Source organism: Acipenser ruthenus, chromosome 2 (assembly GCF_902713425.1).
Source record: "Acipenser ruthenus chromosome 2, fAciRut3.2 maternal haplotype, whole genome shotgun sequence".
In the NCBI taxonomy this organism is placed as follows: domain Eukaryota; kingdom Metazoa; phylum Chordata; class Actinopteri; order Acipenseriformes; family Acipenseridae; genus Acipenser; species Acipenser ruthenus.
Genome location: NC_081190.1, coordinates 86022763 through 86049962, shown reverse-complemented (window position 1 = coordinate 86049962; position 27200 = coordinate 86022763). Strand labels below are relative to the sequence as shown.

The 27200-nt window shown below is 37.5% G+C and overlaps 2 protein-coding genes across 3 annotated transcripts in view; one reads left to right on the top strand and one right to left on the bottom strand.

Moving 5' to 3' along the window:
• The window catches only part of noa1 (nitric oxide associated 1), a 10440-nt gene extending 8376 nt beyond the window's left edge, over nucleotides 1–2064 (bottom strand). The window contains exon 1 of one of the 2 annotated variants that reach the window (XM_034013825.3): nucleotides 1976–2064. Coding sequence is in view for 1 of the 2 variants with exons in the window: in XM_034013824.3 (XP_033869715.3) it covers nucleotides 49–1309 (1261 nt within the window). In the remaining variant the exon portion in view is untranslated. Of the gene's footprint in view, nucleotides 1–48; nucleotides 1788–1975 lie in introns of those variants that run through there. The other variant, XM_034013824.3, reaches the window with a different exon arrangement.
• polr2b (RNA polymerase II subunit B) lies at nucleotides 2052–27200 on the top strand. The gene is made up of 25 exons (XM_034013821.3): nucleotides 2052–2451; nucleotides 3285–3357; nucleotides 3583–3733; nucleotides 3970–4082; nucleotides 5595–5814; nucleotides 6132–6290; nucleotides 6758–6922; nucleotides 7352–7548; nucleotides 7912–8031; nucleotides 8419–8605; nucleotides 9157–9300; nucleotides 9702–9841; nucleotides 11127–11238; nucleotides 11958–12112; nucleotides 13046–13244; nucleotides 13665–13833; nucleotides 15355–15451; nucleotides 16063–16157; nucleotides 20396–20646; nucleotides 20935–21024; nucleotides 21852–21959; nucleotides 24410–24523; nucleotides 25384–25544; nucleotides 26131–26326; nucleotides 26819–27200. Exons 1-25 carry the CDS (start codon nucleotides 2433–2435, stop codon nucleotides 26906–26908), a joined length of 3525 nt encoding a protein of 1174 aa, XP_033869712.1. The 5' UTR covers nucleotides 2052–2432; the 3' UTR covers nucleotides 26909–27200.

Genomic DNA, 27200 nt, shown 5'->3' with positions numbered 1-27200 from the left:
CCGGTATTTCTAATGGTGTCCTTTAATAGTCTCATATACAATAATTACCTGGCCATGGGGAAATGGTTGCTTTACCAATAGCTTCTGGCGCTTTCGATTTACAATAATCAGATTCCAATAAGGTGTTGAACAGCGTTGATTTCCCTGCATTTGTGGTCCCGACCAAATAAACGTCCCCTTTATATTTCCAGGATTTCTGAAGACTTGATATTAGGTTCTCTATTCCATAGCCAGTTTTAGCACTTACAAGGTTAACATCCTTGATGTTATTTCCAGTGTAAATGCCTTCCTTAACACAGTACTCAAACAGTTGCTCTTTGATGCGTTTTAAATAGTTCTGTGAATCACCGGGCAGCAAGTCGACTTTGTTTCCTAACACCACTATGTTTTTTCTTTCTCCAACAAGGTCCAGCAAATCAGAAACAATAGAATTGGGTAAATCAAGCAAGTCCACGATTAGTAACACCAGTGCCTTTTCGGCACGTATCCCACTCACTATTTTCCTGTACTCTTCTTTGGAAACTTGAACATCTAATGCTTTTTGATGATGAATGAGCAAAAAGCAACGCTGACAAACAGCTTTTCCCAATTTTTTTTCTTCAGTCAACACCTTATATTTCTCACTGGGCATATACCCAGCTAACGTTGGGTCTGTGCAGTGCATCACAGCACCACATCCTGAACAGCAAGTGTCGCTAAACGGTACCTGCAAATCTGGACTACCATACAGTTTGTGCTGCTTCTGTGTTTTTTCCTTTTTCAGAACCGAGTCAGAAAGTGGATACCCTATGTCAATGAATTCAATGTCTGACTCTGCTTGTATTTTCGTGGTCACTTGTGGCTCCAAATAATTCGCTTTCTGTTCCAGAGATCTGTGACGTATTTGCGTTGTTATCGTTTTCCCTTTTCCTTTGTTCTTTGGTAAACAATCTTCTGCGATGGGTGCTTTGTAAACATCATCTTTTTCTGTTGTCTTCTCCCCAGCTTCGTAGTCGAGAAAAACAAATTCCTCTTCAGCAATGTTTGGCTCTACAGATGTATATTTTCGTGAATGCCTACCTTTCTTTTCAGTCTGACTTGTATACTTTTCTGTTTCAGTTACGGATAGATGCAGTTTATCTGTTAAGTATACTTGTTTCTTGCTGTGGGAAGTTTGTATACTTGTGAATAACTGCAGCCTGCTAGTAGTACACACTTTAGAAATTCCAATAGAATTGTTTCTGTACCTGTAAACAATCCTGGACAGGCTTCGGCTTCCAAAGCAATACAACGATTTTAAACGCTGCATTTTCAGATAATGTGGTAACATATTTTCAAAAATCCAGCACTAATCATAACTTCGTTGCTGCCTCCATTGACATTAGTACAGACACATGTGGGAACCCACCAGTGACCTTTTGTCTTTACACTTCCGTTTCCGAGTATTACAGGATGGGAATGCATGTATTATACAAGCTTCCTTGGGCAATTTTCTTTCTCGGCTGCATCTATACAACATGCATGGACAACATAAACATATTTTTAACTTTTGTCCTATAAAAATGTGTGTGTTTCATGATACTGTGTAACTGGAGAGGGGCTGGGCGGGGATTGACGTCATTTTTTTGCACGGTATTAGCAAAAGCGTTTTATAGTGTGGTTTTATTTCCATATCAAGAACTCTAAAATGAACGCTAGAAGAGAAAATATCCATTTAGATTTAAAACATTCCACTAGTGCATATTCTATTGGCATGATCTGGACACGATATAATTAAATGGTATCTGACCAAAACAAAATTTTACAAGGAAAAATAAAGCAGATTACACAAATACACTTAGGCTGTGTTCACACTGAGTCCGTTTAGAGGGTTTGGGTACGGTTCGGTATGATGTGTGAACAACAAAGTCCGCTTGGGAAACGAACCGAAACAGGTGGTCTCGGTGGGTTTCGCAAACGTACCGAGTCATACAGTCTCAGGACTGGGTTATTATACCTCCTCAATTCACCAGCTCTTCTCAACACAGTTCCCGGTTCTTCCTGGAGTCCGAGGACATGACATACATTCCCCAGCATGCATTGCAGTCCACCACTGCACTCCTGGTTGTTCATAGGGGTGTGCTGGCATGCATTATTATTTCATATATTTTTTTTTTTATGAAGGAGTATGTATCTCGTACATATTTTATCTCTTTAGTGCTTTACACATATCTAACAACGTGAACGTGTATGTGTGCCTGGCAGACGTTAATATCAAGGCTCCCCCGCGGTAATCGGTGTTGTTTTATACCGGAAATTACGAATTGACCATAGACATCCCAGAGTGTAGTTCACGGGCTGGCGTGGAAAGAAAGACATACATGTACTTAAGGTTCTCAACAAATTCAGTTTTTTTATACCGTTTGTTTAGTGCATAAATAAAACAAACAAACAAATAAAAAAATATATTGAAGATGTATGACCAAGACGAAGGTAAGCATTGTTGTTGCAATATGTGTTGTAATTGTTTCGTATGCGTTCAACATGGCGCCATCGGAAGTTTGCATTTCATTTTGATAGGATCGCTTGAAAAATGTGGCAGAAGTAATTCCTTTAAAAAAAAAAAAATAGTAAGATAATTAATATCTAGGGTGCTTAGTTTAACGGCAGTTGACTTTACAACGGGCGCAAAATAGCAAGAAGCAAAAAGTAACGTTTCTGTTGATAACATTTGGTTTAGATTGTTGTGTTTGCTTTTGTACTTCCATCTGGGATATCTACGCAGAACATTCTTTCCTACAAATTCATCCTCAAATGTCCTACTTAATTGCATATGCGATTTTATTTATTCTACTTACTACAGTTATGTACCATTCACATTTTTGTTTATGATGCTGAACACATTGCAGTATTTGAAACAGAATAAATCCAATTAAAAGCCTGTGCAACTAACTGCTTTTTTCGGATGCTGACGTTAAGCCATTTTTTAATGGTTAGTTTTTATATCAATCTCTTTGGTGGCCTGTCATGTTTTGTCTTTTACTTGTATATTAGTGGTTGTTAAAGCCCTGTGTGACTGTGTATAGTGAATGTATGTGTGTCTTTCAGGAAGAAAAGTTATCTGCTGAATGCATAGTACATTTTTAGTACAAAAGTACCACAAGGTACAGTACTTGCACAATCAATAGAATCTGAGATGATGTAGGTGAAATGGGACCATTGATCAATTTTGTGTGGAACTACCTAAAACCCCTATAGTAGTGCATCCACAAACCAACAAGTATTACATTTAAAAATGACATTAAACATATGCATTTTTGTTTTAGATATTCAGTATGATGAAGATGAGGATGAAATCACTCCAGATTTGTGGCAGGAAGCCTGTTGGATTGTTATTAGGTAAGTTTACCTCAAATTATTTTACATTTCTATGATCTGTTTTATTTTAGTTCTTACTTTCCCTTATTAATCTGCAACTGGTTTCACTGAAAAGCTTTGTGTGTTTGGATGTGCAGAATCCTAAATTGTATTTTTGTCCTTAATTTTGAATGCATTTCCTGTTTTTATTTTTATTTTTATTTTGTATTTTTTTTTTGTAATTTTTTTTTTTGTCCGTCCATCTAGCTCGTACTTTGATGAAAAGGGCTTGGTACGACAGCAGTTGGATTCATTTGATGAATTTATTCAGATGTCTGTGCAGAGAATAGTCGAGGATGCCCCTCCAATTGACTTGCAAGCTGAAGCTCAACACACCACTGGGGAGATTGAAGAACCGGTAAGTTTCTGGCCTCTGATACAACCAACTAATTTCACTGGTGAACGGGCAAAGTGCTTTCTTACAGTGATTTACCAAATGAGTTTAGACGGGCTGAATGGCCCATTCCCGTTTTGTAATTTGATAACTTTTAACAATGTGTAGCTATACCTTTGCAATCCAACTTTTCAGAGTTTCAGGAATATATACAGAATAACATGTACACAAAAATAAATGTTTTTTATTTTTCGTTTAAGCCTCGTTACTTGCTGAAGTTTGAACAGATTTACCTGTCTAAACCAACACATTGGGAGAGAGATGGTGCTCCTTCTCCTATGATGCCAAATGAAGCCAGGCTCCGTAATCTTACGTACGTGGTTTGAGAGTTTTCTGTTTCTGTTTTGGGTCCTGCTTTTATTGAGCAAAGCTGTGCTGCTGTTAAGTTTCACCTTAGTAGGTACTTGGTGTATATTTTGAGTATTTTTGTTATTCAGTACTGTATCCAGTATTACAGACTGTTCATGACAACCCACAAGTTATACACTACTCCCCTCGTCACAATAAAAATAAAAAATAAAACCTCATCACCTGTGTCAAATGAATTGAATCAGTTTTCAGTAATTTTTCAGTTTTTAGTAATTTAAATATGTGTCACTCAAATAAACTCTGATTAAACAAATTTCTAAGACCTAAGATTCCTATTCATGCAAATTATTTTGGACCTCCAGCCTCACCAGTGAGGAAAAGATTGAATACAATTATTTGTTCTAGTTTGAACAGCTGAATGTTAAGGATATTGGTAAATGTGTTAAGTTGCATACAAATTAGCGCCTCTACTGTATTTTTGTGCTGTTTTGGGACTACTGATCCTATGATGCATTTCGAGATGCTATAGTGCTCGTGCATCAATGCCGTTTCCATGAAGCATTGAAATGAGTGACCAGTGCAAAAAAATGTGCATTGTCCTTGCAGACAAAAGTGAAGGTGTTTAAAAGCAGTGGATAATGATGTTGCTGCAGATTTCAACATTGCTGTGACTACTTTCTCAACCATTCTGAAAAATTGGGATACAATAGTAAAGGTCTATGAACAGTTAACTGTGGATGCAAGTCTTCAGCATTTGAGATTTGCCAAATACCCAGAATGTGGTGGGACCACTGTAAGACACAAAGCTGATAAACTGATAAACAGCTGAGGCATGCAGATTTCAAATGCAGTTCAGAGTGGCTTGAAGGGTTAACATGCAATATATTGTAACTTACTGTTACCTTTGCAACTTTGTTTTTTTATAACTGTTTTTTGCAATGTGTACTTTTTAAAAAGTTCATTACGACTGGATTTTCAATAAAATGCATGCACAGTACTTTTAAATTTATAATACTTTTAATTGTACTGTAATTTTAAATTTGATTTGTGTTACTGTAACTTCAATCAAAACTCACAGTATGGGTTTGGCTTAGACTCCTGATAATTACTGATACAACACATTTTTTGCTGGTCCTTTGAAATTCTCATTAATGACTATTTTGTTTTTAGTATTCGGTGACTCTAACGCTTCCCTGTTCTCAATGTGGTGTATTATAGGGGGATGATGGAGCAGTAATGTTTGAGAACATCATTATTGTTTTTGGCACACAAGTTTATTTTAATGTAATGTTATACCTCACACTCATAATATTGCTGTTTGAAAGTTCAAGGTTTTATAATTCTGCGGCTACTATTTAAAAGCTTAGTGGAAGAGATGCATCTGCCTTTAAGAGAACAGAAGCCATCCTGTCTAGGCTCAAGAGAACGGCTCACCTAGCTCTTTAAAGCTTAAGTGGTCATTGACGCAGTTTCCAGGATTGTGTTTTCACTGCTTTGCCCTTGTCTTCATGTACAGGTACTCTGCGCCTCTTTATGTGGACATCACAAAAACCATAATTAGGGAGGGAGAGGACCAACTGCTGACACAGCACCAGAAAACCTTCATTGGAAAGATTCCAATCATGCTTCGCTCCACGTACTGCTTGTTGAGTGGCCTGACGGATCGTGATCTTTGTGAGTTGAATGAGTGTCCCCTGGATCCTGGTGGCTATTTTATTATCAATGGATCAGAAAAGGTGAGTCTGAATCTGGTCACCTAACCGACTGACAGTCACAATACACATTTTATGTGGGCTTATGTTGCAGTTAACCATCCACATACCATACTGAGCACCTTTACATAGTACTGGCACCTGTTTTGTTGAGCAATGGAGGGCTATACATTTCATACAGATGTAGTTCTTTAGTGCCTTTTTTTTTTACCCCGCTTACTACTTAATCCACATTGACTGATCTATTGGTATATCTTGAGATAATTGCTCTTCTTAATTGGATTAACTTGTCTTTGCTTTAAAGTTGCAGCCTACGTTAACATTGTGCTTTTTTGCTCTAGGTTCTGATTGCCCAGGAGAAGATGGCCACGAATACAGTTTATGTGTTTGCAAAGAAAGATTCTAAATATGCTTACACAGGCGAATGTCGATCCTGTTTGGAGAACTCTTCTCGCCCAACAAGTTCCATATGGGTCAGCATGATGGCGAGAGGTGGACAGGTGAGAACCCGTTACTTGACAACCATGAGAACAAGGCATAGAGAAGCAGGTCTTGGAAAATGTGTAATGCCCTCAGGGTCACAAAAACAAATGCTAAACAAAATGAAAGCTACGTGCCTGCTCTCTGTTAAAGAGCTTAATACTACATTGGCTGGTTTCACAGGTGGTGGTGGCGCTAATTTTGAACTACGTTTCTTAGTGGCATTGGGTATCGTAAGATTAGTGCAAGAATCCAGGATTTTAACATGCACAATTTCTGTCCATAGTCACCTTTTTCTCTTTACAGAAAGATTTACTTGTGTTGTCTTACAGAAAGTATCATCCTTGTTTTTCAATATAAAATTATTTTTGCTTCAGAATTTAATGTTCATGACGACCATTAATGGTTTAATTGTACACCACATGTGTTCTGATTTCAGTAAATTCAAATCCAGGTACTCATGCCCAAACCTTTTTTTGCTCAACAGGGAGTAAAGAAAAGTGCAATTGGTCAGAGAATCGTATCCACGTTGCCATATATTAGGCAAGAAGTCCCCATCATCATTGTGTTTCGTGCTCTGGGGTTTGTGTCTGACAGAGACATCTTGGAGCATATTATTTATGATTTTGATGATCCAGAAATGATGGAAATGGTAAGTTGTAGATAGTTATTTTAGGGGAAAAAAACAAGAAATGTATACACCCCAAAAAGGCTGCGTCACAGTATGAAGTTATTAAATTTACAGCGATTGTCTGAAATAAATTAAGCAAAATTGTACTCTTTTTTTTTTTTTTCATCACTTAAACAACCCAAAGTATTTCTGTTGCCAATGGAACAGAGAATTACCTGAAACTGACCTAACTTGCTTGTTTCGCATAATCAGTGTGTCTGTAGATGACAATAAACAAATACATGCTGGGAATTGAAGGGGAACGCATTCTGATTCTAGTAAAAACATATTTGGTTATAATTGATTAATTTGCTCAGAGTACAAGCTTGAAAACTTACCCAATTGCATATGGGCATCACAATTTGTAGGCAGCCACAAACTACTATTTTATCTTGTGATATTTCTTTTCAGGTCAAACCGTCACTGGATGAAGCTTTTGTTATTCAGGAACAGAACGTGGCTCTGAATTTCATCGGTTCGAGAGGTGCGAAACCTGGAGTAACGAAAGAGAAGAGAATTAAGTATGCCAAGGAGGTCTTGCAGAAAGAAGTGCTGCCACACGTGGGTGTCAGTGACTTCTGTGAAACAAAGAAGGCCTATTTCTTGGGGTAGGATGCTAAACATACATTTTAATCAAAATTAATATATTTATCAAAAAATAAATCTACAAATTCCAACAGAGTATGTCCAGTTGCTCCCAGGGCAGTTAAAATGATGGTCATGTACAATTTTCAACAAGAGTCATAAAAGAAACACAATCAAACTCTTGTAGCTTTTATGTCAATAAGATTTTGTGGTTTGTTTATAAGGTTTAAACCTTTTTTAATACATGCAGTACACCTGTATGATACTCATTAGGTGCACAGCAGTATATTTTAAAAGGTTTTTTAACCCTTTTCAGTGCTACTTGTGTAGGAAATGAAAGTTGAGCTGTAAAAAAGCAATAAAAAGTAATTATGTTTCTTTTTTAGGTACATGGTTCATAGGCTGTTGCTGGCTGCTTTAGGTAGGCGAGAGCTGGATGACAGAGATCACTATGGAAACAAAAGACTGGATCTAGCTGGACCCTTACTTGCTTTTCTATTTAGAGGGTACGACCAATTACTTGTATTTTGTAATTTGCTTTGAACAATACCTTCAGACACAGTGAAGTATTTCTTGTTTATAACTACACTTAATTAAGGCTTAGAAGTTTTGAATTAAAATGTCAAATCGAATTGCATGTTGTGCATAGTTACGGTTTTCTACAATGGTGACTTTGCAGCTAGGATATATATAATATTGTAATCCTCCAAATGAAGTTCCCTTTATAAGAATTAATACTTAACTGATATATAGAGGGCTTGTTTCAGAAGTCACAGCAGCTTGACTAATTTAAAGTAGTAAAGTTTCTAAACTCAGGGGGGGGGGGGGGGGGTCATGGTTCAATAACTAAGACAGGCCCTAAACGTTAAATATCTACTGCCAATTCTTTCCAGAATGTTTAAGAACCTGTTGAAAGAAATCAGAATGTATGCACAGAAATTCATAGACAGAGGGAAAGATTTCAATTTGGAGTTGGCTATCAAAACCCGAATAATCTCAGACGGATTGAAGTATTCTCTGGCTACGGGAAATTGGGGCGACGTGAAGAAGGCCCATCAAGCAAGAGCTGGAGTGTCTCAGGTAATTATCAAGAAGATGAAACAGACCCGAAAACGTACACAGCATCAGCAGAGACATTTTCTCATGTTAGGATTACTGCCAGATAGCACCTCCACTAACCCTAAGAACACCCATTGTTATGGGTGCATCAACCAGTATTGATGAAAACGCTATATGTACTGGTTTACATGATTATGAAAAAATAATTGCTGCTATTCCTGCCCCACAGAATCTTCTGGTGGTATGTCATGTGTGGTAGTGTCTCAAATAATTTTGGTTCATATACTGCGACTTGATAATACCTGGCTAGTTTGTAATTGGGTGGAGTCATTTCCTTGTCCAGTTCAGCTACCTTTCTTGTAGTAGAAAACAGAATCAGCGGTTTGTTATAATGCTCGTTGAGTGCTATTTCACATTCATACCAGCACATTCACACACTACACTACACTGGCCCAATGGTTTTTTTTGGAGGGGGGGAGGACTGGACAATGAAGAAGTCACTGTAGGTTTTTGTGTGTATGAACAGATACCTATCTACTGCACTTTGAGTTCTCTAAATATTTCTTTTGTAGGTGTTGAATCGTCTGACTTTTGCTTCAACTTTGTCTCACCTGAGGCGTCTGAACTCTCCAATTGGTAGAGATGGGAAACTGGCTAAACCCAGGCAGCTGCATAATACACTGTGGGGAATGATTTGTCCTGCTGAGACTCCAGAGGTAAGACCATCAATGTACATCTTGTTAAAAGTAGTTTCTTACATTTTAGTGCTTCCCAGTACCAACGCTGCCTTTCTATGACTGACAAGTTTTTAATGTTGACTGTGATCCTTCATACAACATATTGAAGTTGACTAGAAGAAAATCAAATTCACCTTTTACCATAATGTGTGTGTGTTTCATATCGGAATATGTTAGATCTCCAAAATGATGGCAGTACATACTGGGTAGGGTTTTATCTTGTTATCTCTGTTATTAAGCCTATATTTCACATAAATGGTCTTGGAGCACTTTTTTGTTTAACACTATTCCTAAGCAGTAATGTATTGGTGTGTTTTAGATGAGGTTGCAATACTATTTTCACCAGTGAGACCATATGCTATTTTATTGATGTCTTTTAGGGTCATGCTGTAGGGCTTGTAAAGAACCTGGCTCTCATGGCCTACATCTCTGTGGGCTCTCAGCCTTCCCCAATCTTGGAGTTCTTGGAGGAGTGGAGTATGGAAAACCTGGAGGAGATTTCTCCTGCTGCTATTGCTGAGTAAGTTCAACTGTTTGCTTTTACACAGAGGTCAAAATATTGCATTTAAGATTTAAAGCTTATTATAGTGTGCATAGTCAGTCATACACTGGAGCGCAGGCTCACGTTCTGGCTGTGCAAAGTTGATCATCTCTTCTGGAGATTCCACTGGGAGCCTCTCATTTTCTATGGTGCGCCTGCAGGTTAGGAAGGAAAAATCAGAAGAGACTATAGCAGTCCCTACTGGCTGGCCAACTTGTGAGCTCAAGCAGACACTTGCAGGGCTGGTCTTTGTCCTGCAGGGGCTGGTAGATCTCCCAGCATTTGCTGTGAAGCTCCTGTGTCTAAAGAGATTGGCTTGGCAGAGGCATCGGAGGATGCCCAGTGACCTGGAGTTCTTCAAAGCCGTTAGGAGGAACTACAGCAGTTAGGAAGCTTTCATGTTTTAAGTTCAAGGGACATCAAACACTTGGTTGCAACAATCATTGTAGCACACAATGTGTACTCAAATTAAGCAGACGGGGTTAAATTCATTTTACATCCCAAGGTAAAATATTTCATAAACTGTGGACAGGATATGCTAATGAACAAGTACCAACATTGATTTACATCTAGAAACAATGGACAATCGTCTGATCTTAGTAAATATGCGTTGGACCTTGCAATCATACACCAGGAAACAGAGTGACTTCTTAAACTTTTTGAAAACTAAGAATTACCACTATCTAGAAATGCCAGGTAGAGTACAGATGTGTGAGCGGCACTGTCACAATATTCAGTAGAAATCCACAAAATACAATTTAAATGTTGGAATGATGGCACTGGAGTTGGCCCCTAGTCTTTTGAATTTGGCACAATCAAAATGAAGTGTCAAAAGACAACCTGTGATAGATTTTATATATATATATATATATAATAATTTTTTTTTTTATTTGAACGTCTGTTCACAAGGTCAGACCACCAGAACTTTTACATTGGCCTTCAATAGCCACAACAATGATACGACTTTCTAACACTATTAGTGTCTATTGCTAATTCATCTCAACTCAGCCACTGACGCACTGTGTGACCCTGAACAAGTCACTTAACCTCCCTGTGCTCTCTGTCCTTTGGATGAGACATAAAAACAAGGTCCTATTGTAAGAGATTCTGCAGGAGCAGTTGTGATGCATAGTTCACCGCCTAGTCTCGAAGTCGCTTTGGATAAAAGCACCTGCTAAATGATTAATTCGTAGTAATAATTTACTGAGCCATGCTGCTCCTTAGAGATGTGTGTTTAGATTTGATATGAAATGTTACTTTACAGTGCTACCAAGATCTTTGTCAATGGCTGCTGGGTGGGAATACACAAGGATCCTGAACAGCTAATGAATACACTGAGAAAACTGCGTCGCCAAATGGACATCATAGTGTCTGAGGTAAGGTTTTCATTCAGCTAGCAGAAACTGCAATTACTGAAAGATATATTTTTCAAACATCTATCAAAATGTCTTGCAGGTTACTGCATTAAAACGTACAACTGATTTTTAAAATTTTTTTTTTTTTTTTACTTGCTAAAAGTTTAAACTAAATGCAGAGGCACTGGTCAATAATTCTGGCTATTACACATTTGTATACTTCAAATACATCATTTGCATATGTATTCAAATGCAAATTATAAATTATTCACCTAGACCTAGCAGTTGAGGGTTGAGTAACCACTAACCACTACTCCAGCAGTGTGGAGTAGTGGTTAGGGCTCTGGACTCTTGACCAGAGGGTTGTGGGTTCAATCCCCAGTGGGGGACACTGCTGTTGTACCCTTGAGCAAGGTACTTTACCTAGATTGCTCCAGTAAAAACCCAACTGTGTAAATGGGTAATTGTATGTAAAATAATGTCATATCTGTATAATGTGAAATAATGTATAATGTGATATCTTGTAACAATTGTAAGTCGCCCTGGATAAGGGCGTCTGCTAAGAAATAAATAATAATAATAATAATAATAATATATATCAAAACCAACAACAATAAATATTTCAGCAAAATACAGCAAGTGAACTACATCCTGTCAGTAATAACAATAATCTTTCCCTGCTTAACTGGAAAGACAGTGTTTATATCCATATTGCAGCAGTCCTCTCTTGTGTGCCACAGGTCTCTATGATCCGAGATATCAGAGAGCGTGAGATTCGTATTTACACGGATGCTGGAAGAATCTGTAGACCTCTTCTGATTGTGGAGAAACAGAAGCTGCTGCTGAAGAGGCGACATATCGACCAGCTGAAAGAGAGAGAGTACAATAATTACAGGTAAATACTATCCACTAATCACGCTATTAAATTGAGTTAGGTACAGTAATGTTGAGTTATTTAGGGCAAACATTTCTTTATCTTTATCTTCAACTGCTACAACCTCCATAAAATAAGCAAATGGAGTATTGCAGACACATGTAAGAATAATAAATAAACCAAAACATATCTTTTGGATCATGTGCCTGCCACAGTACTGCATGAGCTGATTAGAGTAAAATAGACTAATACTACTTATGATGAATCCATATGGTTGGATAATAAATAAGCGAAACATAACAACTAAATTGCTGCACTGAATTTATACACGAGCAGCAGCCAAATTCAGGACAAATACATTTTGTTCTCAATATTTTTAAAAAGGAAACGAATTGATTTTTTTTACATGTGCATACACAGTGGATTTTCAAATATTTGATAGCCCTGTTTCTTTGATAGCTCTGGTGGGGGACGAATGATACCGATATGCATTTTCTTTGTGAATACATGTTTTGCATTTGTTCTAGTTTTGCATGAATTGCCTACTGTCTTAATAAATGTGCATTGTCATTAAACCTGCTGATAAGCGAGGGGCGATTGTTGTGCAAGATGTTCAATATTATCGGAATGAAATTCAAAATATAAAGATCTTCAAAAGTGCTAGTTGAATGTGATTTAAGGTTGTTGTCATTATATTAAGGAAATTGTTTTCACTAGATACACTAACAGCTTACTTGGTATTGCATTTTCACGCTTTTTTAAAAAAAAGAACCTGTTTGTCGTTAAGTCTATGCTCATTATGTGTATGCACTGATGAAGGCTTGTTTGCTACAACGTGTTTGCTGTGTTTCTGCCATTATTTTTCTTTTAAATAAAGTTATTCTGTAAGGAGTGTTGGCTTCTTTCTGTTTTTTTACTTTATTAATGGAAAATGTGCCTGTTCAATTTTTGCAGTTGGCAGGATCTCGTGGCGAGTGGTGTTGTTGAGTATATAGATACCCTGGAAGAGGAGACTGTGATGCTTGCAATGACTCCAGATGACTTGCAGGAGAAAGGAGTTGCCTATTGCTCAACTTACACCCACTGTGAGATTCATCCGTCCATGATCCTAGGAGTCTGTGCTTCCATTATCCCTTTCCCAGATCATAACCAGGTACTTGTTTTTTTAAGCAGTCTTCTGCTCCTCATCCTAGAGAAGTCAAACTAGAAATCTGGGCTTTTTTTCCATGATGTCAAACTGTCTAGTCTTTAATTTACTCTTTTTTTAAATTAACTAATAATTCAAGCTCTCCTAAGCACTCAATTTTTAAATAATGTAATTAAGGCAGATGCAACACATCTCAAAGAGGTTATGCTTTTCTATAAAATCTGGTATACCCATTCAAAAAGATGCATGTAATAAAGCTATACATAAAATAACTTGGAAACCAATTTTATTTTATTTCCTGCCTCTACCTGGGGTTGCAAGAACATAGATGTACTGAATTACATCTAACTTGTTCATTTTAAAATGTTAAAAAAAAAAAAAAAAAAAAAAAAAACTTAAGGATTTATTTTTCTTCTTTTGTTGTAGTCCCCAAGAAACACATACCAGTCTGCTATGGGTAAGCAAGCCATGGGTGTTTATATTACAAACTTCCATGTGCGTATGGACACCCTGGCGCATGTGCTGTATTACCCGCAGAAACCCTTGGTGACGACACGTTCTATGGAGTACCTACGATTCAGAGAACTTCCAGCAGGTATGTGTCAAAGCAGAGTTTTATTCTGAGAGCAGTCGATTAATCACATAACTTAGGTCTCATGTGATAAGGAATTGTTGTAATCCAGTGGTTCTCAGTCTGTTGTCCGCGGACCACGTGAAAAGGCTACGTAATTACAGAAAGGAAGCTGCAGTATAGTTTATAAATCCTATCGGAAAAGCCAAAATATGAGACCTTAAATACTGAGCTACAGAAGCAGGAAGAAAATGCTACATAGAGAATATCTCCAAGTTAAAAAAAGGTTTAAACACAACACACAAGCCCTGGAGTGTTATCCCGCTCATAAAACAGATACAAAAAAGGGGGTTGTTATTCAAAAAAACAAGCAATTTTATTATATATCCTGCTTTGGACAAAAAAGAATCCCTCAAACAAGATTCTGTTTGTTGTAAACATTAAACTGGAGGTTTTCAACGTTTCCATTTATTGTAATTAATTAAAATGAATGAAGCTTCTGTGCTGGTCTCAATCGCTTCATAAACAGAGCTGACATAACCCGCAATGTTACAGAAAAGGAGGCAGCAGTGTGGAGTAGTGGTTAGGGCTCTGGACTCTTGACTGGAGGGTCGTGGGTTCAATCCCAAGTGTGGGACACTGTGTTGCTGTACCCTTGAGCAAGGTACTTTACCTAGATTGCTCCAGTAAACACCTAACTGTATAAATGGGTAATTCTATGGAAAAATAATGTGTGAAAAATAATTTAATTATATGGAAAAATAATGTGATATCTTGTAACAATTGTAAGTCGCCCTGGATAAGGGTGTCTGCTAAGAAAATAATAATAATAATAATAATAATAATAATAGACAAAGTTCAATATCTACACATTACTGTTTATTGTGTGGTCTGCTGAGATTAAAAACAAAACAAAAAATAAAATCAGGTGATCTGTGAAAAAGTTTGAGAACCACTGTTGTAGTCTATTCTACCCAAAGCATTTTACTTAAGGAATACTAGAAAAGAGAAGGGTGTTTTTAGTAAATTTAGTTTCACATTTACCTTTTTAATGTCAATTTGAAGGTAATTAAAAATAAATAAATAAAACAGTTTTCCACATTCATAATCCAATGCAAGAACCAAAACCTTGGAAAATATTTTGTGCACTACACCCATATAAGGGCAATAATCTTAGCTACCCCAGATTTATTTATTTTAAGAGGTAATCTAACCCAAATTTGTGTTTCCTCAAATGACTAATTTTTTCATTTTTTTGTTTTCTTCTGTTGAGTTCCCCATTTGTGTAAAGCAGACTTCTTTTGCTTTTTGTGTAATTTGAATATTAATATTTGTGTTACTACCACTGAAAAGTTAACAGTAGAGACTAAAGCTGCTATGTCCACACTAAGTATATCCTTGCAGTCTGTATACTGCAGTCTCCTTATGTTTAGATTTCTGTGTTCTTTATTAGAATGCAATCCTTGCTGACAGTCTAAATTGTTTACATTCCTCGAAGGCGGCTTGTATAGGGACACAAATACTGTATATGTTTTCTTCCTTCAGGCATCAACTCGATAGTGGCAATTGCGTCATACACAGGATACAATCAAGAAGATTCTGTTATTATGAATCGCTCTGCTGTTGACAGAGGCTTCTTCAGGTTTGTATACAGATCTTATGATTATCTGGCACTGCTTTTCTGTTTGTGAGGTTGTCACAGGCATATGTGGAGTTAGGGACAGAATTGAAGCCATTAGTTAGGGCTAGAAAAACTGTATGGATATGCGTGGATACATACAACACCACCACTTTTATATAAAAGTATACAAATGTTCCATACTTTAACATGGATGCTGTATAAGAATTTGTTTGAATACTTGGTGATGTGTTGCCAATATGCTTTCCTAGCTCACTTAAACACAATAATCCATCTGTCCAAAAGCATTTTCCCTGAAATTGTTAATAAATAAAGCAAACATGAATCTAAGTAGAATACAATTTATACAGAAAACACAATAGGATATTAAACGGGAAATAAATTAAATTTTAGGAAAACATAAATGTAAAGAATCCCCTTTGTGTTTCAACAGAGGGCAGCACTTTACAGTAAGTTACAGTATGTTTTGGGATGCATAAATGTTACATTTAAACAGTTAAAAAAAATAATGAAATCAGTCCACCAGATAAGTACCCCATTGGCATTTTGATAAAGCAGAATATATATATATATATATATAAAATATAATATTTTGTTTTTATTTATTTTACTAGGTCTGTATTCTACCGTTCTTACAAAGAACAGGAATCTAAGAAAGGCTTTGACCAAGAGGAAATTTTTGAAAAACCAACACGCGAAACCTGTCAAGGTAAGGGAAATATTAATATTGTATTTTGAAACCTTTCTACTAGTAAAAACAATGTTTGATGGAAAAATATTGTACACTGACAGCAAGTCAGTTGTCAATCAGTTTTTTTTGCTAAGCAGTCAGCATCTTCAGGGGATTCTCATGAAGATCACCCATCTGCATTTCTGCCATCTACTTCTGACTGTACGAATACTACAGTGACTGAAGCAGTGGCAATGCAGAAAAACTAAAACGAAAAATATATTCTTATTATTTTGAATGGGAGATTAAGTATCCATGGCTTGTTTATCGAGACGGTAAGATGTACTGTAGTGTGTGTGTGAAAAAGCTGCTGGGCTAAAAAGAAAGAACAAAAAAAGCATATACACGCAGATGTACAAATTTAAGAATCTTCTTTTAAGACACAGACATGGCGATGCTGTTATTGGCATGCAGAAAAATATGAAGACACGTAGATGAAAGCAACAAACATTGCTTAGAATCCCGTCCTTGTTGTCTGTGTTCATATGTATACTATACACAGACCGAGATTGTTTAAATTACTAATGTGGCATGGAGTTTAAACGTTCATAAAAATGTACCTAAATGCACATCCCTGGAGTTTATTAGCCTTTGTGTTAACAATAGTTTAGTATTTGATGGATGGGACACCAAATTTTGTGCATGTGCGTTTCAGGAACGCATGAACAGAAAAGCTAGCGCGACCTGTGTGTGTGTGTCATATATATATATATATATATATATATATATATATATATATATATATATATATATATATATATATATATATATATATATACAGTACTGTGCAAAAGTTTTAGGCAGGTGTGAAAAAATGCTGTAAAGTAAGAATGCTTTCAAAAATAGACATGTTAATAGATTATATTTATCAATTAACTAAATGCAAAGTGAGTGAACAGAAGACAAATCTAAATCAAATCCATATTTGGTGTGACCACCCTTTGCCTTCAAAACAGCATCAATTCTTCTAGGTACACTTGCACAAAGTCAGGGATTTTGTAGGCATATAGTCAGGTGTATGATTAAACAATTGTACCAAACAGGTGCTAATGATCATCAATTCAATATGTAGGTTGAAACACAATCATTAACTGAAACAGAAACAGCTGTGTAGGAGGAATAAAACTGGGTGAGGAACAGCCAAACTCAGCTAACAAGGTGAGGTTGCTGAAGACAGTTTACTGTCAAAAGTCATACACCGTGGCAAGACTGAGCACAGCAACAAGATGCAAGGTAGTTATGCTGCATCAGCAAGGTCTCTCCCAGGCAGAAATTTCAAGGCAGACAGGGGTTTCCAGATGTGCTGTCCAAGCTCTTTTGAAGAAGCACAAAGAAACGGGCAACGTTGAGGACCGTAGACGGAGTGGTCGGCCAAGGAAACTTACTGCAGCAGATGAGACACATCATGCTTAGTTCCCTTTGCAATCGGAAGATGTCCAGCAGTGCCATCAGCTCAGAATTGGCAGAAAACAGTGGGACCCTGGTACACCCATCTACTGTCCGGAGAAGTCTGGTCAGAAGTGGCCTTCATGGAAGACTTGCGGCCAAAAAGCCATACCTCCGATGTGGAAACAAGGCCAAGTGATCCAACTATGCACGAAAACACAGGAACTGGGGTGCAGAAAAATGGCAGCAGGTGCTCTGGACTGATTAATCAAAATTTGAAATATTTGGCTGTAGCAGAAGGCAGTTTGTTCGCCGAAGGGCTGGAGAGCGGTACACGAATGAGTGTCTGCAGGCAACAGTGAAGCATGGTGGAGGTTCCTTGCAAGTTTGGGGCTGCATTTCTGCAAATGGAGTTGGGGATTTGGTCAGAATTAAAGGTCTCCTCAATGCTGAGAAGTACAGGCAGATACTTCTCCATCATGCAATACCATCAGGGAGGCATCTGATTGGCCCCAAATTTATTCTGCAGCATGACAACGACCCCAAACATACAGCGAAAGTCATTAAGAACTATCTTCAGCGTAAAGAAGAACAAGGAGTCCTGGAAGTGATGGTATGGCCCCCACAGAGCCCTGATCTCAACATCATCGAGTCTGTCTGCGATTACATGAAGAGAGAGAAGCAACTGAGGCTGCCTAAATCCACAGAAGAACTGTGGTTAGTTCTCCAAGATGTTTGGGCCAACCTACCTGCCGAGTTCCTTCAAAAACTGTGTGCAAGTGTACCTAGAAGAATTGATGCTGTTTTGAAGGCAAAGGGTGGTCACACCAAATATTGATTTGATGTAGATTTTTCTTCTGTTCACTCACTTTGCATTTTGTTAATTGATAAATATAAACTATTAACATGTCTATTTTTGAAAGCATTCTTACTTTACAGCATTTTTTCACACCTGCCTAAAACTTTTGCACAGTACTCTGTGTGTATGTGTGTATATATATATATATATATATATATATATATATATATATATATATATATATATATATATATATATATATATATATATATATAATAAATTAGTGCTGGGACGAATATTCAAATGGATATTTTTTGACATGTATCTGGATACAAAAATCAGATGTTTGTCTTTGCTTCAAATGACAAAAATACCTTGCACTTATTTACCTCCTTGCCAGAATTTGTGGGACAGTTTAAAAAATGGCAAATGAAAGAGCTGTGAGATTTAATAAAAAATAAAAAAAACACAGGATCAACACAGCAGCTCAAGCCTCTATTTAAAAGTTTTAGACAGCAAAAAGTAAACAAACCCAAATTATGATCTCTATCGTTGTGCTGCCTTAGTGTCAGAATCTCATAGGACAGACAAAAGGCAAGCACGTGATTCTGAAATGCCTCGCTTAAACAGTAACCAGTTTGCTGGAAATGTTGTGCAGTGATTTTTATATAGATTGTATATATTTTTTATTTTTATTTTTATATATTTTTTTGTTGCTACTTTTATGTGGAATGTAATAAACGAGAACCGAAACAGTGAGTCTTTTCCCCTTCATTTTACAACAGCATTTCCACATTTTGTTTTGTTCGAAGTGTTTAAAGTTAAGTTTCAGTTTGTTTTGCTTGTTCAACTACAAAAATGCACAAGTAAACCTGTGTCTGGCCACTGTTTACTGTGAGGAAACGGCAGTGGCAAGGAATGAAAAAGTGTATGAATGTTCTTCCCCGCATATTTCACATCATTTTTTTTGTCTCTTGACAAAACACATTGTCATCCCAATTTAAAATATGTGCTCCATTTCAGGATGCGCTCTATAGCCTGGACGTCGCGAGTTCGAGTCCAGGCTATTCCACAGCCGACCGTGGATGGGAGCTTCCAGGGGGCGGTGCTCAATTGGCCGAGCGTCGTCCGGGGGAGGGAGGGTTAGGTCGGCCAGGGTGTCCTCGGCTCATCGCGCACCAGCGACCCCTGTAGTCTGGCCGGGCGCCTGCGGGCTTGCCTGTAAGCTGCCCAGAGCTGCGTTGTCCTCCGACGCTGTAGCTCAGAGGCGGCTGCACGGTGAGTTCGCAGTGTGTAAAGAAGCGGGCGGCTGACGGCACACGCTTTGGAGGACAGCGTGTCTTCACCTTCGCCCCTCCCGAGTCAGCGCAGGGGTGGTAGCGGTGAGCTGAGCCTAAAAAATAATTGGGCATTTCAAATTGGGAAGAAAATAATAATAATAATAATTAAAAAAAAAAAAAACTAATTGGCAACGACTAAATTTATAAAAAAAATAAAATAAAAAAAATATGTGCGCCATTTTAAAATGGCGCATCCCTGACCTGTGTCTTCTGCACCTGTCACTTGGAGACATACAGGGCATGGGGCTTGGTTATTTATGTGCCTTTGCCAGCTTTGGTCCTCGATTATTATTATTATTATTATTATTATTATTATTATTATTATTATTTATTTCTTAGCAGACGCCCTTATCCAGGGCGACTTACAATCGCAAGCAAATACAAATACATTCAAGTGTTACAATATAAGTCATACAATAAGAACAAGAAATACAATAATTCTCAAGTGTGACAAACCACAATTCAATTTTTATGGTTATGGAGCCTTCTCCAAATGTATGTCGTAACTTTTAACTAACTCAAATGAAAGTCCTAAAGATATCTTTTGAAGTCCTAAATAAAGCATTAAAACAGTCATGTGTTTTATCCTACCCCCCTCCCCCCAAAAAGTATGCTTTTTGCAGTTTTGTATAAAAATGTAATTTCAGGCTGAAGCAGCACATATTTTAATGATTTTGTTTTAAACATTTCAGGTATGAGGCATGCCATCTATGACAAGCTGGATGATGATGGGTTGATAGCACCTGGAGTTCGTGTCTCTGGGGAGGACGTCATTATCGGTAAAACTGTGACTCTGCCCGAGAACGACGATGAGCTGGAAAGCACAAACAGGAGATACACGAAGCGAGACTGTAGCACTTTCCTCCGCACCAGTGAAACTGGTATTGTGGATCAAGTAATGGTGACGCTCAATCAGGAAGGTTACAAGTTCTGCAAAATTAGGGTGAGTCCAGCTGTCGGTGACATGGATCAGAGAATACAGTTAGACATAGGACAGAGGGAAGGAGACATTACTTCAGAGTGGTGACGGTATAGAATGGACTACCTAGTCATTTTGAGGCAGAATCATTTGGATCCTTTAAGGTACCAATTTGACAGTTTTGGAATCTGTCCATTTATGAGGAACCAGATGAGCCTTGATGGGCATCTTGTTTGAAAATGTCAGTTCTCATGATGTTTCAGTTCAAACACTTGTTTCCTTACCATTTTTTTTCTCTCTCTCTCTCCAAAGGTGCGTTCAGTAAGAATTCCACAGATTGGAGACAAGTTTGCCAGTAGGCATGGGCAAAAGGGTACTTGTGGTATCCAGTATAGACAAGAGGTAAGAGTTTATCACACGCATGCCTTTATATGTATTTTTTGTTTTGTTTTTTTCTTTTATGTTGGCTAAATGTACTTTTCACATTAGTTATTTTACAGATCATTTTTTAATCGCATGTAATTTTTTAATCATCATGGAATTGTTGGCAGTATCAGTAATGAGGCCATTATAAGGTGCTTCTCTGTGGTGGTTTCAGACCACCCTCCTTGCACTTCCTGTGATGAGCCCTTGATATAAACAAGTACATGTAGAATGTAGCCAATCTTTTAAAGTTAGACCCGTAATTCCTGTTGAATGTAGGAACTTTTTAAAACAAAGATTGCATGTGAATAGTGATGCGTGGCCTTGTTTGGCCTAGTCTCCGATTTTTTATTTATTTATTTACCTACCTGTATCTGAACTGGCCAGTGGAAATTATAAGGGTATATATTAAATGTATTAAAAATAGTGATGGATCTAAATAATGCCACAGCTTTAAAAATTAGGTGAGGGCCCAACCTACTTTTTTACCATACAAAAATTAACATAAGCGACTCGCATACATTGTTGAAGTTGGTTTTCTAAGTCCCCCTTTGTGTAATTTTAAAACATTGCAATATATAGATCCACCTCTGCTTTAGATCAATTGAATAATCCCCACATAGTCGTGACCTCTGCTTTATTAAACCATCTTTCAGTGTTAAATGACAGAAATAAATCAGACCTATCAGAACTCTAAAGCAGCTATGAATTGTGCAGAACATTGCATGCTATACTATTTTAATGCTTTGTTGTCAGTCAAATTATGATCTGGATATTGTTTTTTTTTAAATGTGTGCTTTTGTTAGGACATGCCCTTTACCTGTGAAGGTATAACACCTGATATCATCATCAACCCTCACGCCATCCCCTCTCGAATGACAGTTGGCCATTTGATTGAATGTCTTCAGGGCAAGGTATGTTTGTTGTGTGTGTGTGTTTTTTATTATACACCAATCATAATGCTAGTGTTGACTAAATGGGGGGGGGGGGGGAATACTATTCTTAGTGTACAAGACTTTTGCATTGTTTTACTTGAACTATATAAAAACTCCAGCACAATAAACTATTGGATCTGTATTAAAAGTAGGGATGTGCACGACAAATATTTTGACTATCGATAATTCCACAGCTGTTGAGGTCGACTAATCGAATAGTCGCCCCCCCCCCCCTCCGCCTCCCATTCAAAATGAGACGTACATTAAATGCGAAATAATGCAAAGCGACAATTATTGCAATTGCAATAAATTCTGAACTTTATTTTAAAATACTTAGCTAACACAACAACTTTAACAACTTTGTTAAATAAACATTAGGCTATGTAAAAAAACACCTTCCTATTAGGAAACATACAGAAATGCCATAGTAACAGCAGCAATAACATAAGCATACCTGTCAACTCTCGTGTGAGACTCTCGTATTTTGCAAGCAAGTGTTATTTTTTTTACCGATATTGTCACAAGCTTTTAGCTTTTCCGTTAATTACAATTTCAAATGAACTATAAAGGTTGTGACAATTAAAAAAAAAAAAAAAAAGGAACGCTTGCTTATAAAATATGGGCGTCTCCTGTATAATTTTTATTCAATTATTAATTTAATTTTCATTCAATAATAGTTTAGCAATGTGAGCTGCGAGGCAAATGCCTTAACATTAGCATCCTTGTGGCAATAATGTTTTCCGGTCATAACAGCGAAATACAAAATGCATTAGACTATCTAGCTAGCTAATTTATACAATCCACTTAACTAAACGATTTACTTTTCCCACGTTTTCAAACCACACACAACATGCAGACTACCGGTCTACGTTAAATCAAATCGGCAACATACCTGTGCGTTCGAGTTCCAGTGAATAAAAAATAAATAGCCTGTAGGCAATAGCTTGCTATGTATGTAGCTAGCTTAATAATATTAATACATAAATGAATGAACAAAAAGGCCTGAGTGGCATTAACGCACTAGCCTTCCATGGAAGCAAATCCTAACAAAAACTTTAGGAATAGTTAGGCTAGCAATGTCCATTATTATTATCATCATGTTCACTTATTCTTGTTTAAAAAAATCAGCATGTCCATCAGGTCCGGCAATACTGCAGCAGACGGTGCTCAGGCAGAGTTTGTTGTTTTTGTTTCAACTTCAGAGCCTGAGTAGCTATTGCACTGTGATAAAAATGTGACACAAAACGGCTGGCCGCACCGACTACATTATGTATGGCACCAAGTTTAAAGCCATCGTTGAAGGCGAGCTGCAGAGTGTGTGCAAAGCACAAATTCGAGTCCCATTCAACAAACTCCGAAGATGATGTTGCTGGCATTGTCGTGAACACAGGCAGTGATTTCCCCCCTTAAACCCGAATGGTCTACAGCGGTGTTCAACACATTTGCGAGATTCTCTGCTGTATGCCTCTCTGGCGTGGCGCGAGTCTGTAGAACTACGTTTTTCATTTCCCAATCCTCAATGAAATGACAGGTTATTATGACGTACGACTCGGTATTCGGTGCAGTCCACGCATTTGTAGTAATCACCACCTCCTCAGCCTTTGACAAGTTTCTGCGGACAGACGCTGCTGAATCGGCATGCATTTTTTTCGAGTCGAGTGGTAATTATTTTAGTGCAGGGTTTTTCCTGCATGGACTGTGTATTCAGGTTCCACAAATTTCATCAACTCCCGAAATCCCTCACCTTCAACAAAACTTATGGGAAGCATATCCTTTGCCACCATATTAGCAATAAGGGCTGATGTTTTTCAGCACGTACGACGTTGTCACACTGACGAGGCCTCACCGCAAAGGATGCAATGGCGGTTTGTTGCAGTCCTCTTTCCTTTTCTGTCGTTGCTAGCGTCACAGAAGGGTGTTTGGCTTTTAGGTGGGTTAACATACCAGTTGTAGATTTCTGGTAGTTTAATTCCACTGCACATATTTTACACTTAACAGTGTTTTCATTTACTTTGTCAAAGTATTTCCATGCAGAACATTTCTGTGAGGAAGCCATCGTTAGCCGAGGTACGTTCTAGTTTAGCCAATCACAGACAAGAAATAACAAATCCCACCCTCCAGTCAATCTTCATTACCGCTACATACAGAGCCAATCAGCAGTACAGGCTTTAAAATAAAATCAATATATGCATTTTTTTTTTTTTAGCTTTCGAATGTTGGATTCACTTGTCGATAGGTGCCATCGTTATCGAATAGTCGAATGTTCGACTATTCGGTCTCACCCCTAATTAAAAGGCTGCTGAAGTTTAGAATCTTGTGCACAATTAACTGTTTTTATTCTGCCCCCCATTTTTGCGATGTCAATCTTGTACCTGCTTATCAATAAAAGTATACCTGATCATTGTTTTCTTATTTGTATTCCTGAACAGGTGTCAGCAAACAAGGGGGAGATTGGCGACGCCACACCTTTCAATGATGCTGTGAATGTGCAAAAGATTTCCAATCTGTTATCTGAATATGGTTATCATCTGAGAGGAAATGAGGTATGCTTTTAACACTTGTAATTCCAATTAATTTATTATCCATTTTTCTGAATTTGGGTGTTTGGATTATGGTGGTCATGAACAGTGATTGACTCAGATTGAAGCTCCTTCTCTGCATTCACAGTGCAGGAATAGCAAATGGCATATGAGTTTCCCCACATTGCCCAGCAAACTTGTCTCATGGCTGCCCTGGAGGTACCACCTCCTAAGGGGGTGAGGCTGCAGTTGTGTATCCATGTCCACTCATTGTGTGGTCTTGCTTTTTAATACTGCTTGCATGAACCCATTAACCCTTTGCGGTCCATTTATTCAGCGCTTGTCGGGCGAGTCGGGTCCAATTTATTTTCACACTGTTTAAAAGTAATTTTATTCATAGTAAAACAGGTTTAACAGGCACTGCGTATCAACAGGACACTCAGTACTGCATCTCCAGACCTGCCCCACTCCTTGTTCGCTGCATTTATCACATATCTCTTCATAGTAGTGCATACTGATAAATCATCTCCTGATCACTCATTTTATCACCAAACTCCTCAACAATGCTGTCCAAGTCATTATTTTATTACTATAACATCTCAAAAAGCTTGGAAAATGTCTGTGATATTCTTTGAGCGCTGGATGCGGAAGCAGCTATCTTGTTTGTTTGTCCGTGTTATGTCTGTGGTGAAGGGACTATGCGTATTGCTCAGATCCGCCTCTTTTTTTTTCTTCTGCTTCTATTGGACCCTCTCGGCCACGGAAAGCTTTTCTCAGCTTTTTCCGGAGAAAAAATGACTAGAGACCTGTGCTTGACGTCTTTTTTTTTTATCAGAAAGGAAAAATTGTAATGTCGGACTAACTAAATGAATGTTATTTTGCAGGTGTTATACAATGGTTTTACAGGTCGCAAACTGACTTCCCAGATTTTCATTGGCCCCACATACTACCAGCGGTTAAAGCACATGGTGGATGACAAGATTCACTCGCGTGCTCGTGGACCTGTTCAGATCCTGAACAGGCAGCCTATGGAGGGTAGATCGCGGTGAGTGCATTGATGATAAAGTCAAATGGTCGAAAAATTGTGTTTTGCTGAATTGTGCTTATTATTTTTTTTTAAATTTCTTATATTTACTTTTCTGTTAATTATCTGAAATACATCCCCAAGAACATGGCTTGCTTGTGGGACTAGGCCGTTTTACTCCATGTGCATTTAAAATTATTTAATCTATCTGGTATTCATTTAACAGTAATTTAGTAATGGTAGTTTTTCTTAATGCCATGTCTAATTGCATACTCTGGTTTTACACAATAAAGACTGATCTCTACTACCACAAATGTTTTTTTTTTTTTTTTAGGTTTCACATGATTTCACTGTAAATGCATTAAATTTACAGTAGTTGTTCTTTTAGCATATTAAATTAATAGTAACATTTGAATCTCATTTCTCTAATTGGAGCATTCTATGATTTAGGTAGAACTTTAGCCTTGTAAATGTAAGAAATAAAGAGGTCCAAGAGATTGTGACTTCACCTCCTTGTCAGTTCTATCCACAGGTGGACAACATGGGTATGAAAGTAGCTACCTTAGAAGTGCATTGAAATGGATATGCTGTTTTTTCTATTTTTCAGGGATGGAGGGCTGCGTTTCGGTGAAATGGAACGAGATTGTCAGATTGCTCACGGAGCTGCGCAGTTCTTGAGGGAAAGGCTGTTTGAAGCTTCTGATCCATACCAAGTCCATGTGTGTAATCTCTGTGGACTGATGGCAATTGCAAATACAAGGACACACACATACGAGTGTCGTGGGTGTAGAAATAAAACACAGGTAAGCTTTTATAAAACCTACATTGGTGTCCAACTGCTGCAGATTAAAAAGAAAAAAAAAACATACAAGGCTGCATTTCATATCTTCAGTGAGAAACACCTGAGCAAAATGTAATGGTACCTTTCACCATAATTATATATATATATATATATATATATATATATATATATATATATATATATATATATGGCTGCTGTATTGTGGTCATCCTTTGAGATACTGCCTTCATATTTGGTACACATCTATATTCTATGATTGTGTTGGTTAAGTTTGATTGTGCAAGAAGTAAACCTTTTTTGGCAGTAGTTTTACAAAGCTGACACACAAATTTTGCAAATTTAAATGACATTGACCTCTGACCCAATATGGCTACCATTCCTCTTGCATTATTCTTCCAAGAATGCTTTGCTCACCAACACCCACTTCAAGCTGTTGTGTTTAACCAGAGTCTAGTGTGTGGTATCATATATTAACTTTGTCTCTTTCTTTCAGATTTCGTTGGTTCGAATGCCATATGCCTGCAAACTTCTCTTCCAAGAGTTGATGTCCATGAGTATTGCTCCCCGTATGATGTCTAGTTAAAGACCACAACTGGAGAGTAACTGTTCGGGTTTTTATATTGGCAAGATGTGATAGTCAATTGAGAGATTTTTAAACTGCCACAGTGCGCTCTTCGTGGCACTTAAAAGCGGATCAAGAAATAGAAATCTACAATAGTTTAGCTTGGCTATCGGAGACAAGTGTGTTTACTTTTGGCAATAGAAGTATTTTGATTGTTGTAATATCAGTGTTTTTCAGCATAAGCAACATCTGCTAGTGTTTTTGTTTCTTATTTTGTTATAAAAGTAAATAAAAGCTTGATTTAAAAACAAAA